General features: G+C 36.1%; 1 protein-coding gene across 3 annotated transcripts in view; it reads left to right on the top strand.

Annotated features, from left to right (window-relative positions):
* The window catches only part of llgl1 (LLGL scribble cell polarity complex component 1), an 85049-nt gene extending 72253 nt beyond the window's left edge, over positions 1–12796 (top strand). Inside the window, exons 18-23 of one of the 3 annotated variants that reach the window (XM_005164142.5) lie at positions 719–983; positions 1073–1187; positions 3872–3948; positions 7625–7748; positions 7829–7930; positions 10470–12796. In XM_005164142.5, coding sequence (XP_005164199.1) covers positions 719–983; positions 1073–1187; positions 3872–3948; positions 7625–7748; positions 7829–7907 — 660 coding nt within the window. In that variant the 3' untranslated portion in view covers positions 7908–7930; positions 10470–12796. 3 annotated transcript variants of the gene reach the window in all.
* The last annotated feature ends 3047 nt before the right edge of the window (positions 12797–15843 follow it).

Below are 15843 nucleotides of genomic sequence, written 5' to 3'. Positions count from 1 at the left end.
TTCATGCGAGTCACTGACGTTGACTTAAGAAAAATAACATTGAAATTAATTTCAATTATCTGAGGGCAGTTTCATTCGGTGAACCACTTTGCTGTTTAAAGCTGCTATGTAGTTTAGGTCAAAAGCCACACAATCTGCAAAGAGTGAGTGTCATGGCAGATCATTAAAGTTGACTGTTCTGTCCTGTCCCCAGTTGATTATGATTGACATTTTTTTGTTGCCAACCCCATGCTTTATGGTCACTTTCCTGTTTACCTAAAAGACACATGACATGGGTTTGTATATTCAGAAGCATTCATATGTTGCATTGAGCTTTCCTATGAAATTGCTCAAATTTGAACTCTAATTTAAATGTGTTTCAACAAGGTGGAAGCAGTAAAGTGTCTCTGCTGACCACTGATCTCTGAAAATGAATGTTAAAGGGATAGAGTATGGGTGGAATGGGATTCTTCAAGGCGAAGATAATTAAAGTAAGAAACTCTGGTTATTTATTGTGAGTTGGGAATCATTTGATTGGTAAATCAAGCATTAGTTATTGCTGGACCAGCTGTGATCAATCATAATCAGATGCTCCTCTTGAAATTAGTTTATAAATAAACTTCACTTAATACTAGATGGAATCTGTGAACCATGAACTGATTTATTAAAAAACTGGAATAGATATGAAAAATCTGCTTTTATCTTCTTCTAGAGTAAAAACCTCTTCCTTGTTGTGTAGGTTTTCATGCTGCCAAAAGTAAGTGCGAAGACCAAGTTCAAGCTGACAGCTCATGAGGGCTGTCGGGTGCGTAAGGTGGCACTGGCGAACTTCACCAGCGTGAGCTCTGAAGATTACTCTGAGAATGCTCTGGTGTGCCTTACCAACATGGGCGACATCCACATGTTCAGTGTGCCGGCTCTCAGACCGCAAGTGCGTTATGACTGCGTCCGCAAGGAAGACATCAGTGGCATCGCTTCTTGTGTTTTCACCAAGACTGGACAAGGTTTGGATTTCATTCATTCATTCTGAAATCACTTCCATCTCTGAGCTTTGAATGAGAATGTGAATGAGAGTTTACTGTGTTGGCTTCAGGATTCTACTTGATTTCTCCATCGGAGTATGAGCGATTCTCTCTGTCGGCTCGTGTGATCACAGAGCCGCTGTGTGGAGTGGATGTAGAGCGACCTCACGATGTCTCTGCGCACAGGTAAACCCAAATGTTTTTATTAATATTCATAGTTACTGTCCACATCTAATTTTAGACACTTTTAACCAAAGTATTTTTTACGTTACGAGTGTATTTCATTACATATTTAAAAGATCTCTACCTAAGGATTTTTATTTAAGGAAACTTTTCATTCATTTTTCTTTGACTTCCGCCACAGCAGAATAAACCACCAAACTATTCTGGCATATATTATACACAGTGAAAATACACTGTCGCGACCCCAAATATCTAGGACTGAGGTTGAATATGCACTCACGCCTAACAACACAAATAAGGAAGCTTTTACTTGATTACATTCCCAGTTTGTATTTCTTTGTTGATGTCAGTTTTACAGCTTCAGCCACAATATTCTTAACCATGCCCCTCTTACCGTTAGTTTGCTATGACCGAATGATGGGCAAAAAGAAAGCCTCACCCCCTACTCAATATTCAGTTTCAATTGAAAATGCATCAACATAATGGGATGTTGCAGCAACTTCCAGTTCACAAGGGCTTAAATTATCTTTAATACAATACAATACAATACAGTACAATATTTATTTAATAAGCACATTTAAAAACAACCAAAGTTGACCAATGTGCTGTACGTAGGAGTACTAAAGGCAGAGAAGAAAGCAGAATATAAAAGAAACCTTTAACAAATAAAGCTGCAAGCAGCAATGAAAGGGACCTCGCACCTAGGCCCACCGCCGCTCAGTGGTGTAAGGATGACAGAGAACAGTAAACAATAATAATTTAAGCTGGTAAATTAAAAAATATAAATAAAATAAATAAAAATGATAAAATCACTGATGTATGCCAAACTTCCTTCTGTTAGCAGGTGGCGCAATAACTGTCTCAATATTGGCATGTAGATGTCTTTATGAGAAGAATCTCATCAAACATGTGAATTTTCAAACAGATCAGACATTGTGTGGCTGCGTTATAAGTAATTTCCTGTTGCCAGCAGGTGGCGTTTTAACTGTAACTGGATATTGGCTTGTAAACATGTTCAGGTCAGGACTTTTATCAAATATGTGGATTTTTAGGCAGGTTAAACAATGCATGTCTGAGTAATAACATCTTTCTGTTTCTTAGTGAAACATCAAGGTTTGTGAGGCCGCCACGGACACATCCTTTAATGAAAACTCCAGATCTTAGCAATTTAACATGGACAAGGCCTTTAGATGACAATACTTAATTTTGGTGTTGATCTGATAAAATCCCTAGGAGGAGTTTATTAATATACAACCCCTTGAAAATGGAAAAAACAGCACTTTTTTGGTGCAGGAAGTTAAAAATATCCGACTTCCTGTTTGATTTGAGATTTAGCACCAGGAGGCTTTTTTTGTAAGTACTGGCATGTTTGACGTGTGACAATTTTCGTACGTGTGCGTTTAACATAACTCGGGGGCTACTCTGTCAAATGTGCATAGGTGGCGCTGTCAAGCCATTTTGCCATGCCAACTTCCGAAACCTATAACAAACATAAATTTTCGCCACTTTTGGTGCGTGTGCAAAGTTTCGTGAGCTTGAGCAAGTTTAGGGCCTCAAAACTGTGATTCATTCTAGTGAAGAAGAAACAAAGCAATTACAATAGGGCTTACGCATCGTTCCAGTGCTCAGTCTCTAATAAAAGCAATAAAACAGTGATCAAGGAGTATTAAAAGTGAGAAATATAGAAAGAAAATAGATACTGTAGGTCTTTAAACAGACTTAAACACAGAAATGGAGGGGAAATTCTAATGGAGATTGGTAGTGTGTTCCAGAGTTTAGGAAAACGTTCACCTCGTTTTTTTAAGGCATGTTCCAGGATCTTAAGATCTCAATGATACGGACAGAGCAAGTTAGTAAGGTACTGAGGAGCAAGATTATTGACGGCTTTGTAAACAAATAATAAAAATTTCAAATCTATTTCAGCTGCAGTTCACTGGTTACCCATTAAATACAGAATTGGAGTTATCGACTCGTACTTGCGGGTGCCAGAGAGTAGTCTAACAGCTGCATTTTGTACCAGCTGTAGACGAGAGAGAGAGAAGACTGAGAAATACCATAATAGAAAGAGTTACAGTAATCGAGATAAGTTGTTTTAAAGGCATAAACCACTGTTTGAAAATTTCTCTGGGATAAAAATGACTTGACTTTAGACAGCTGTCTGAGGTGGTAAACACGGGATTTTACTACAGTACTGATCAGTTTGTCAAATTTTAAGTTTTCATCAAACAAAACGCCAAGATTTCTTGCACGCAGTGTAATATCCCAAAGATCCCACGTTGATGTTTAACAGAGAATTTTCTTTGTGCCCAACTAGTACTTCAATGCGATTTCCCAGAATTTTTTTTAATTTCACGTACACATTTAAAACAGAACTCCACCTATCTATATTAAATGTATAAAATCAGTATGATGTGAAATATTATGTAAAAATATATATTATGTATTTGACCCAAATTTGTGTTGCATTTGTTTTTGTTTTTTTCGAGTTTAGTATCACGTTTTTAATCAAACAAATGCTGGTGTGGGAACCATAAAATACTCTTTCAAATCATTTCAAAATGGCAAAAACTTGCTGCTTGAGTTACAGATCAGTGATTTTGATGGATGAGCATGCTGAAGAAATGAATCATGTCTTAGAATAATACTTCTGCATTTTCAGCACATTTTTATTTTTTATTTTTAAGCAGTTCCAGCACGACGCTTCCACCGCAGGCTAATGGAACACACAAGTCACAAGCAGAGAGCAAGTCTGCTGAAACTGAAGGTAACGGTTCAGCACTACAGTCTCCACTGATGGAAAATAACTGTCATTCAACACCCAAACTAGCTGAAATCACCAGAGTTTGTGCGGTTCTGTTTTACTGGAATTTGGAAGTTTTATGGCCGAAGTCTAATTTATGTACCGCAGTTAATTTTTCCATTAACAATGATCTCACTTCTTTTTTGATGATAAAGATCACACTGTCAGAACACAGTGTAATTCATGCAGTTGTATGAGGTCATTGCTTAAGCTGAGAAAACAAAAATAATTCTTGAAAGATACTACTTTTGACACTTATACCAGGGCTTAAAACAAACCAAAGAAAACTGGCTCAAGTGATCCAGGGTTATCTTGCTTTGTTTTGTACTGTTTATAATTTACCTGTGGTTAACAATTAAAAATATGTTTTCTGTTCTGAGGTCTGTTGTGCAAAGCTGTTTTGGTTGGTTTGTGTTTGTTTTTCACCTTTAATTGATAGAACAGTAGGAAAGTGTGGAGAGCAGAGAGAAGGGAAGGATTGGCATAGGACCTGGAGGGGTAAAGTCTAGATCTAGGCGGCCGACTGGAAGTGCGATATGCACATTAATATAGCAGCATTTTTTATGACCCTGTATAACAATAATTCATATTTTTACTGTACTGTGAAGGTTGGGTTTAGGGTTAGGGTGGGGTAGACGTTAAAAATATAATTTATTGGGTAATTTAATAGATAGCATATATAATACTTGGTACAACTACTGTTTTTACGTTACTGTGACGGTTGGAGTGGGGGTAGACGATAATAAAGTACAATAAATCGGAATTTTTATAAATAATGTAAATAAATCTCATTAAATTCCGGCTGCATCCATATCCGATCTAGCAACAACCACCTCGAGGTAGGAATCAAATTTGGGTTGCTGAGTGCACCGGAGTGCCGTGTCGACACACTAACCACTACACCATAGGCGCTGACTTTGCTGTTGTTTTATATTAATTATTAAATATTGCTGGCTGCAACAAGTTTTTTAAAAGTTACATTTTTATAAAAGGAATCTCTTATTCTTCAGTTCAGTTCAAGTGTTTTTTTTTGTCTCTAGCTGTCCAGTGCATGTAGATAAAAACTGTAATTGGCTGTAGTTTGCTAAGCATGGACTGTAACACTTAGGGCTTTATTTTGACGATCCATGCGCAAAGAGCAAACGCAATAAGGGCGTGTCAGAATACACTTTTGCTAATATAAGGATGGAAAAATCCAATTTGCGCTGTGGTGCATGGTCTAAAAGGGTTGAGCTTATTTTCTTAATGAGTTATAGGTGTTTTTTTGAGAAACCAATCAGAGTCTCATCTCCCATTCCCTTTAAGAGTCAGTTGTGTCGTGCTAATGCTCATTTTATATTTATATGACGACCTTTGTAAGTGGAAAAACTGAGCGTTTCACTAGCAAGAAAAATGTTAAATGGAGCATCTGCAGCGTGATAATGAGAGATAAAGCCTCTCATTATCTACTTTTACATTCGCTCTCGTGGATAGGGAAACCTTGTACGCACAGGCATATATTATAAATATATAAATAAATATAAAAAATAAACTATAAATATTTAATTTCGTTTATTAAGCGCAAAAATTTGTTTCAAAACTATTTCTAAATTCAGTTCTAATTTCCAGCAAACTAATAAATGAACAATAATTACGAAGTGTTTAAAAAATTGAGTTATATCCAAGTACACATGCTGTGCCCCATATGGTCTAGAACCTGACAGGTGGGTAAGTCTAAGCTTGTTTTTAATAAAACAAATATAAATATGGATATAATAAATAATACTGCTTATAATAATAACATTATACAAAAGCAAATTGTCACGAATAAACTGAAAAAGTCACCGAGATGAAGAAGGCATGAAAGTATATGGTGTTTATTTTTATTTAGGCTATAAAATGATATGTTTTGTAATATTATAATCCTTTATATTTATATCGTAGATAAATATTCTTATTATATCCTATATAAATATCCTCAATATTAAAATTTGTTTTAATATGTAAAGATATTTGTGTATTGCTCTATATCTTGTGTGTATTAAGTGTGTAAGCGAGGCGCACAATTAACGCGCTCTGCGCTGGACTTTAGACCGGCTTTGTTCTGGTCTATGGAACATATTGTTTCTCAAAATACCAACGTGCCAGCAAAACACCTCAACACGTCCTGTTTTTAGACCAGGACGCCTATGGGCCCACATATGAGCGGAAATGCATTTGCTATTTAAACAGCGTGGCGCAAAACGTCAAAATAACTCTTGCACCAAGCTGAAGCTAGCAAACAACAATTGTGTTGTGCTTTGCGTCGCATTGCGCTGGGTGTATGATGGGGCCCTTTGTCTTTTTCACGTTGCATTTTTAAAGAGTTCAAAACAAGATAAATTTAATTGCAAATGAACTCTTCATTGGACATTAAAAACATCATTCGTGAAAATGAAAATAAACTGCTATTTATTTTCACAAATTACAAACTGTAACTATTAGTTTGGTATGACAATATGGGATTTACAGCACAATATTGACGTTGTTTCATAAACTCGGGCAAAAAGTTGTGCTCACAAAACTCACTGCACAATTACAAGTGCAAAACATTCCTTTATTTTTAAAGGGTCAGTTCATCGAAAATAAATCAGTCTCAAGTGCTTTCAAACTACTCAAGTAGTTTCTTCTGTTAAACATAAAAGAAGATATTTCGTAGAATGTTGGGAAAAAAAACAGTGACAGGAACAAAAATATTATGGTTTCAATCATTGTTTCCATCCACCAATTTTTATGCGCCTTTTGGAATATCGCATTAAAAAATCCTAACACCAAGAACAGAAAAAAAAATGCAAACCAAGATGTGCACATATTTGGAAAATGTGCATCAAAACTGAGTAGGATCAAGTTTTTACCCAATAAGCAAAATGCGCAAAGACTATGATGCAAACACATTTACCGAATAAATTCCAGCAGGCACAATTGGTGTCATTTTTTTATGATAGATGATGTCATGACAAAAATAGGTGTAATGGGACAACATTAATGGACAAACCAGCATACCGACCACATTGTAAAACATCTGAAATGTTGTTTTAGTCATCCTTAAATTCCTTAAGCAAAGTCCTTCAACAAAGTGGTTCAGTATTATTACCTCCCAGAACTGTCTCCCATAGAAGGGTCTCAAATCGTTCTCAAAAAAGCCACAGTGCGTTCAATGTCTTTTAAAGCACTAGCAATTTATTGTGTATGAAAAAAGACCCAGTGGCATCCTCTATTGCAGCAATTTCCATTTTTCTTTTTGATATTTGGCACCAGTTACTCAGAAGGTGATAATTCTGTTCTCTTTCACTCATTGGATGGAAACGATGCTGTATTCGCTAACGTTTTATGCAATATTCTGTTTTTGCGCACAAGTTTAATTTGCATATTTGGATGGAAACATAGCCAGTGACATCCATCGTGAAAACTATAAATACAGTGGAAGTCAATGGCTGTTTTTTCCAAACATTCTTCAGAATGTATTTTATGTTCAACAGAAGAAATAAACTTCAAACAGGAGAATAGGTAAATGATGACAATTAAAATTTTGAGGTGAACTATTTATTTTTAAAAGCAGTGATTGGTTGGTTATCTATGGTTTTGCACACCTGTTAAAAGCCCTTGTGTGTTCATTCTCCAGATTTGTTGGAGGAAATGCGCAGTGTCTTGTCTTCTCCCATCCTGGATTCTCCAAACAGCAGTGCAGACATCACTCTGGACACCACTGGAGATCTGACTGTGGAGGACGTCAAAGACTTCTTAATGTGAGCGCTCTTTACTTCTCTCTACTGCTCTATTAGAGCGGAGTGTGTTTTGGGTTTTTCTCATGGCTTTGCTGCTCCAGGACTGTGGATGAAGCGGAGAATAACTTCAGGAACATAACTGAGGAGGACGGGAGATCTGCTGGAATCCTCATCAACTGAGAGGAGCTCTCGCACAGCTGGAGGTGAGCAGTATTTAGTGTTCCTCAGTGAACAGCAGACTGGAGGTTTCTTATTGGATGCTGGAGGGAGGAGTGCTGCTGACTCTGGCAGTTATTTAAAGGGACAGTTCACCCAAAAGTGAAAATTCCATCATCATTCACTCTCCCTTCATTTGATCCAATCCCTTTTTGCATTTCTTTCTTCCATTGAACACAAAAGAAGATTTTTTTTGAAGAAAGCTAGAAACCTGTACCCATAGTATTTGATTTTCCTACTATGGAAGTCAGTGGTTACAGGTTTTCAGCATACTACAAAATATCTTTTAAAACTTATGAAAATGCATTCACTAGTTGTTATAAACCTTTGCGTGTGAACTATCCCTTTTATGTGCAGATGAGTGTTAGATATTAGTTGGAAAAATGAATGATTTAGTGTGAATGGGATATTTTCAAAATCATACAGGTTTTAAACTAATACTTTTTTAACATGTAATAGTAGAGAATTATTAATTATACACTGATTATTCTTGTAACTTTTCTTGAAATAGTTAATGACATTTAAAAGGCAAAAATAATGATCTAAATTTTATACAGTACACACCTATTTTAACAGACCAATAAAACACAGACATAGACACATTTATTCATTCAAAAACAGTTACCGCTATCCAAGTAAAGCACCTAATTAAAGGTATTTGTTCGAAGGGAGAAGTTCACTTAAAAATTAAATCTCTGCTGTAGTAGTAGCAGTTGTTGTAAATGTTGTTGTAGTTGTAGAAGTTGTATAGATGTGGTTGTTGTAGTAGTAGTAGTAGTAGTTGTTGTTGTTGTAGATGTTGTGGTTGTAGTAGTAGTTGTTTTAGATGTTGTAATGGGAGTAGGAGTAGTAGCATTGTTGTGGTAGTTGTAGAAGTTGTAAATGTTGTTGTTGTAAATGTTGTAGTAGATGTAATTGTATGCTGTAGTAGTAGTAGTAGTAGTAGTATATGTTGTGGTAGTGGATGTTGTCGTTGTTGTTGTTGTGGTTGTTGTTCTTGTAGTTGTTGTAGATGTAGTAGTAAACTTAGTAGTTGTTATTGTTTTAGTTGTAGTAATAGTAATTTTTGTAAATGTTGTAGTTGTAGATGTTGTATAGATGTGATTGTAGGTGTTATTGTAGATGTTGTAGTAGTGGTTGTAGTTGTAGATGTAATGGGAGTAGGAGTAGTAGCATTGTTTTGGTAGTTGTGGTAGTAGTTTTTGTTGTAGTTGTAGATGTTGTATAGATGTGGTTGTAGTAGTTGTTGTTGTAGATGTTGTAATGGGAGTAGGAGTAGTAGCGTAGTTGTGGTAGTAGTTTTTGTTGTACTTGTTGTTATTGTATTGTTAGATGTTGTTGTAAATGTTGTTGTTGATGTAAATGTAGTTGTAGATGTTGTTGTAGTAGTATATGTTGTGGTTGTAGTTGTAGATGTTGTTGTAGTAGTAAACGTAGTAGTTGTAGATGTTGTTGTTGTTGTTGTTGTAGTAGTAGTAGTAGTTGTAGTAGTATTTGTTGTAAATGTTGTAGTTGTAGATGTTGTATAGATGTGGTTGTAGTAGTAGTAGTTGTAGTAGTATTTGTTGTAAATGTTGTAGATGTTGTATAGATGTGGTTGTAGTAGTAGTAGTTGTAGATGTTGCAATGTGAGTAGGAGTAATAGCATTGCAGATGTTGTAGTAATAGTGGTTTTTGTTTTTGTAGTAGTTGTAAATGTTGTTGTTGTTTTAGTAATTGTAGATGTTGTGGTTGTAGTAGCAGTAGTAGTAGTAGTTGTAGATGTTGTAATGGGAGTTGGAGCAGTAGCATTGCAGATGTTGTTGTAGAAGTAGTTTTTGTTGTTGTTGTTATAGTAGTAGATGTTGTAGTTGTAGATGTTGTTGTAGTTAATGTAGCGGTTGTTGTTGTAGTAGTATTTGTTGTAGATGTTGTTGTGGTAGTGGGAGTAGGAGTAGTAGCATTCAAAGTTCTGAACACAGCCAGTACTAATTAACTAATTAAAAATCACAGCACATAAACTACAACTAAAACATAAAAACAAACCCCTCAACATTCAAAAGGCTCAAATGCTTAAGGACGAAGATGCAATTTCAGAAGGTTTTAAAAAATAGTTAAGTTGGAGCATGTCTAATGTGAAGCTTATTCCAGGATTTTGGAGCGATAAAAGTGAGATCCCCTCCTCGCTTACTGGTTTTTGGTACAGGAAGTAAAGACTGGTCTGATGAACTTGATGACCTACAGGGACTGTATTAGTGTAGATCTGATAAGGAGGTGCCAGACCATTTGAGGATTTATAAACAAAACTAATGCTGTACTTTTAAAATCTAATATAATGGGGAGTAATTATTGAGTTTTATTTGAACTATCCCTTTAAGTTTTATGTTGTTTATTTGTGGTATCCCCTGTGGGGAAAAAAGCCATCTTGTGGCCATGTTTGGCAGTGCAGAAGTTTGATTTTATCATAAGATCAAATCGAGTTTTTGGGTAAATGCCTGTGATTTTTATGTAATTGCATTAGTATTTAATGAAGATGTTCATTTTTAGGAGCCGTCTGAATGCCTGAAGACTCACCAGATGAACTCATTACTTCAGATCAGATCTCTACAGAGCTCAAGAAGTCGCATCAAACAAGTTTTTACAATGGGAACGTTGCACTTTTTTTCTTCCTCCCCTGTGCCAAAAGACTGAACGAGTCAATCTGTTATCCTCTTCTCCTTCACCTTTCCTCCAGTTTTCCATTTTTCCCCCTCCCCAACACCCACAAAGGGTTCCTCTGAGGTCCCATGAAATGGTACATTTGAGAGGTGACTTTTAAAGGGATCAGGCCATAAAACAGCTGAGATGTTGCACAATGTCCATATGCAGGTAGGGGGGCTGCTTGAACTGAGCCCGTTTTTTAATATTCCTCTTTTCTCCAGTCACCTCTGCTCTCGTTAATTAGTGCAAAATCCATATCAAAATTCTTCAAAGTCTGGTTTATAGCTGCTACAGTAAATTTCATAGTATTTGAGGGCGACTGCACCAAATAGGTTCATATACATGTATGGCACAGCTATTTAAGCTTTAAACTGTTAGTTCAATCAAAAATTTTTACTCTGTCATTAGTCACTCACCCTAATGTCGTTTCAACCCAGAAGAACTTCATTGATCTTTGAAACATGAATAAAAATATTTTAGGTGAAATCTGAGAGCTCTCTCATCGTCCATAATAGCAAAAATGTCCATTGTTTTTTTCTGAAAAATACCTTAAAATCATCTTCAAAATAGACGAAATGACTTCAGTGGTTAAACTGTACTATTAGCAAGCTTTAAGAATACCTTTGTGTAAATAAAATAAAAATAACCTCTTTATTTAGCACTTTTTTTTCTCCTAGGTGTCAGTATATTGCGCATGTGTCATGCAGTCTTTCTCAACCACGTTCTTGTTGGACCACCAGCTCAGCACATTTTTCATGTCTCCTTAACCAAACACACCTGATTCAGATCATCAGCTCATTAGCAGAGATTGAAAGACCTGTAATGGGTGTGACAGACAAAGGAGACAAAACATGCAGTGTTGATGGTCCTCCAGGAACGGGGTTGAGAAACACTAGTATTTGTGGATGTGCGCCCTATACTGACACTGAAGAGAAGAAACTATTGAATAAAGTCATCATTTTGGATTTATGTGAACTCAGTTATTCTAATAGGTTGATAATGGTCCGATTGAACTACTGGCGGATCTGTTTTGAAGATATTTTGGGTATTTTTTGACCAAGTTAAGAATCTTGCTGTCTATGGATGATTAGAGAGATCTTGGATTTCACCTAAATATCTTGATTTGCGTTCTGAAGATGAACATAAGTCTCTGGTTTGGAACGGCACAAGGGTGAGTAATTAATAACAAAATGTTCCAATTTTTGAGTGAACTAACCCTTTAAGGCAAAACTCATTTAGCTCATTACCATGGGAGAAAAGTATATAGTCTTTCTGAAGTGTTTACTTTTTTCCTTATTTTTCAATAATTACTATGATACTGTGATGGTTTCTGAACACAAATCAGGAGTCTATTGAAAAGTTATGGACCCTGTGGGTTTGACAAGAGATGTTTTCCTTTCAGTCATTCGTCTTATATTATAATTATTATTATTATTTTAAAATAATGTCCCTTAACCACTTGCCATTGTAAGTAATTCTGGCATTTAACTGTGAAGTGTGTAACTTGAAGGAACACGAGAGTAATTCTAACTCGTTTTGCTTTTTGCCACAGTATTAACACATTATGAAGGAGCTAATGACTTTTTGTATTTACACAGTATTCCTTAGAATAATTTTTTATATGGCTTATAAGGGTTGGTATTTTGTATTTTAGATATCTCACTGGTATTTAGGCATTTCTAACACTGCATTTTGTGGGGCAATTACAGACAGTTGTGTAGTATTATATGAAGTCGTTACTATAGGCATTAGTGTAGCTAATAGAGAACAAATCAATATTGAAGGAATTGGACTAGTGTTGCACAGACACTATGAAAGACACAATTGGCTGCTGGAATGCAGATGTTAGTCAGCGTGCTTTTAGAAGACTTTTAACATGAAAGGATCTATTTAAATTGTAATTACAAATTAAACTGCACATAAATGCTTGGTGTCCATTCATGGTCACATTTCTCCCTGGTTTTTGTTTTGTTTGTTACATGTCAAAGGGACCTCACTAATTGTAGTTGTTTTATTATTTGTATATTTTTGCCTTGCATAACCTTGTTACTTTCCATCCAGCACCTATCCTGTGAACATGTATTTAATTTTATTTTTTTCTTGTGTAGAATTTTAATTTTGAGATATAGCAATGCTAATGAAATCTTGAATGTTAATAAAGTATTTACTCCACATTTCAGTGAGTCTTCAGTGTGGTCTTAACTCAAAGCAGAATTAAAAAACAAATGACAGTATTTTGTTTCTGCAATGAAAACATTAAGGAGCTTATTGCATTAAAGTTCTTTTGAATGTTATTCACTTAATCTCATTAAATCCATTTTTATGTATTAACTTTTATCATAATAGTGAATGATAAAAACACACCAATAAGCAGAAAGTAATACAAAATAATATTTATATTTTTAAAAATCTAATGAAAAAGGGGTGCAGGCAATTTTTACAATACTATTTTTACAAATGAGGTACCTAAAATATCTTAAAAATATTAATAATTAAAGGGCACCTATCATGAAAATCATCTTTTGTAAGCTGTTTGGACAGAACTGCTACTTTTAATGGAACTTAATTTCCTTACGTTAAAATAGGATCCGAATCCCTCCCATTTTAAGGCCCACGTGACATAGACGTGTGGTTTTCCCGCCCACCAAATTGATTGACAGCTGCATATTAACATGTCTCCATAGTAACGTGTATAATGCTATCAACAAGACAAGATGTGTGCAAAGCAATCAGGATTAAAAGATGTTCAGCTCTCTGTGATGATTAATCGCCATCAAATGTGATCAAGAATGAGTTTTACAAGTTTAAAACCTTTTTAAAACAGTGCATGTTTGTAATGAATTACAGCAATTTACTTCAGCTTTATCACCACAGTTGCATGTCAATACAATTATAAGAGATGCATCAATCCTGGTTTTTGGATGTTAAATCAGGTTTATTAGGGTGCTTTCACATCTGTAGTTCGCTTTATTTGGTCCGGACCAAGGGCAATAAATGTTACATTGTTGCATTTTTTTGCCATCTTTGGGTAGTTTTCACACCAAACTGCTGGCTTTGGTCCGAACCAGTTGAAAAAAAAAAAGCAGAAGCAAAATCTGACAAAATCCACTCATCTCATTGGCCAGATGTTGTTGAACATAGTTCTAAAACTGCTTATTGATTGGTCAGTATTCACGTGCGGGAAAATGCCATTGAACTCCCGCAAGTAAACCAGCAGACACAAAATGTAGCTCTTTACTATGGAGGGATGACTGCGCTGGCTGATTGTATCCCTGCTTTAGACAAACTATACATTTCAAGAATGAAGCGCGGCTGGAAAACAGTGTTTAATGCATTGCTCGTCACTTCAGGAGGAGGTATGAATTAATTTAACTAAACTGCGGCATGGTCATCTTGCGGAAATATTACCAACGATCCATCAGGTCATGTTTTCCCCTCTCTCTCTCTCTCTCTCTCTCTCTCTGTTGGTAAAGCTCTGTCGACAAATATTTGTTTTCCATATCCCATAATGCACAGCGCATCGGCCTTCAGCAGCTGGATTAGTCCAAAAGGCGTAGTACTTTTTGCGGTTGAACCTGTTTTAGTACGGATCATATTCTCACCACAAACAAACCGTTCCAGGGTTCATTTGAAAGCGTACTGAAACCACCTCTTCAAGCAGGTCTCGGTCCGCTTTTGGTGCGCACTCGAGTACGATTGCTGCATTCACACCTGCCCAAATGAACTGCACCAAGAGGGTAAACAAACTCTAGTCCGAACTAAATAAGGCAGTTGTCACCAAACTTGTTCCTGGAGGGCCGGTGTCCTGCAGATTTTAGCTCCAACCCTAATCAAACACACCTGAACAAGCTAATCAAGGTCTTACGAGGTATATTTGAAACATCCAGGCAGGTGTGTTGAGGCAAGTTGGAGCTAAACCCTTCAGGGACACCAGCCCTCCAGGACCGAGATTGGTGACCCCTGAAATAAGGCATGTGTGAAAGCACCCTAACATAACAGATACCCATACAGCAGCAGATATTTACGGGTATCCTGTCACATTTGCTGTGCAAAAACAGTGTGTGTGCGTGTAAAATTTGTAACGGCATCGTGAGTGACATCATCAGAAAGGCTTGAATTGTCTCCACATCAAATTCTCATTGGCAAAGTTCTTACTGTAGTATTTCTCACAAACGTTACTTGAGATCTGCTTCCTATATGTCTGTCACTGTGCTGGTTATCTGAGGCAGCTGAGGCAATGGGAACGGTGGGCTGGGAAAACCAGCATTTAAAGCAGAAAATCGAAGTACTCTAAAAGGTATAATAAATAATCTGATGGGTTTTGAGCTGAAACTTTACAGACACATTCTGGAGACACAAAAGGCTTCTCTTAAATCTTAAAAAGGAGTAAAATAGGTGCCTTTAAAAAAAAATAAAACGGCACATGGGGGATGATGGAATTAAGGTATAAAAATGCATAAACCTCTTTAAATTGAGCAAAAACACCCCACAAAGTAATGAAAATGATCATACTGCAATGTTCTGTATATCATAGTTTTAAATGTATTTTGAGAACAGAACATTTAATAGTACTACATTGGAGTTAAAAAGATTGTTCACCCAATTTACAAATGGTATCACTCTTTGGTCACCCTCAAGTTGTTCCAAATTTCAGTCATGGTTACATGTTTCCAGCTTTCTTCAGAATATCTTCTTTGACAGAATAAATGTAAGGTGAGTAAATGACAGAATTTTTGGCTGAATTATCGGGAAGGGTATAAACCAGGGTGGCCAAACTCAGTCCTGGAGGGCTAGTGTCCTGCATAGTTTAGCTCCAACTTCAATACACCTGCCTGGAGGTTTCTAGTGTACCTAGAAAGAACTTGATTAGCTGGTTTAGGTGTGTCTAATTAAGGTTGGAACTAAAATATCCAGGACACTGGCCCTCCAGGACCGAGTTTAGGCACCCCTGGTATAAACAGAGGCCAACTCTTAATGGGTAAGTTTATTCTGTTGACTATAACTCGAGATTGCTAAAAATGTTTACATTTGAGACATTTCAAATAAATATTTCTCATACGAACTGTCTGGTAAAAAAAAAAATAAAAATAAAATCAGTTTAAATAAACTGATACACTTATATAAACCTACATTTTTATTTTATTTTATGATAACATCTTTTCATAGATAAACAACCTGAATGTGTGCTTTCTCTGGAATGAGAACTCTTCAAATAAACCCC

This window comes from Danio rerio, chromosome 3 (assembly GCF_049306965.1).
Source record: "Danio rerio strain Tuebingen ecotype United States chromosome 3, GRCz12tu, whole genome shotgun sequence".
Classification (NCBI taxonomy): Eukaryota; Metazoa; Chordata; class Actinopteri; order Cypriniformes; family Danionidae; genus Danio; species Danio rerio.
Note: the sequence above shows the minus strand (reverse complement) of the source record. Positions and strands in the feature narration are given on the sequence as shown.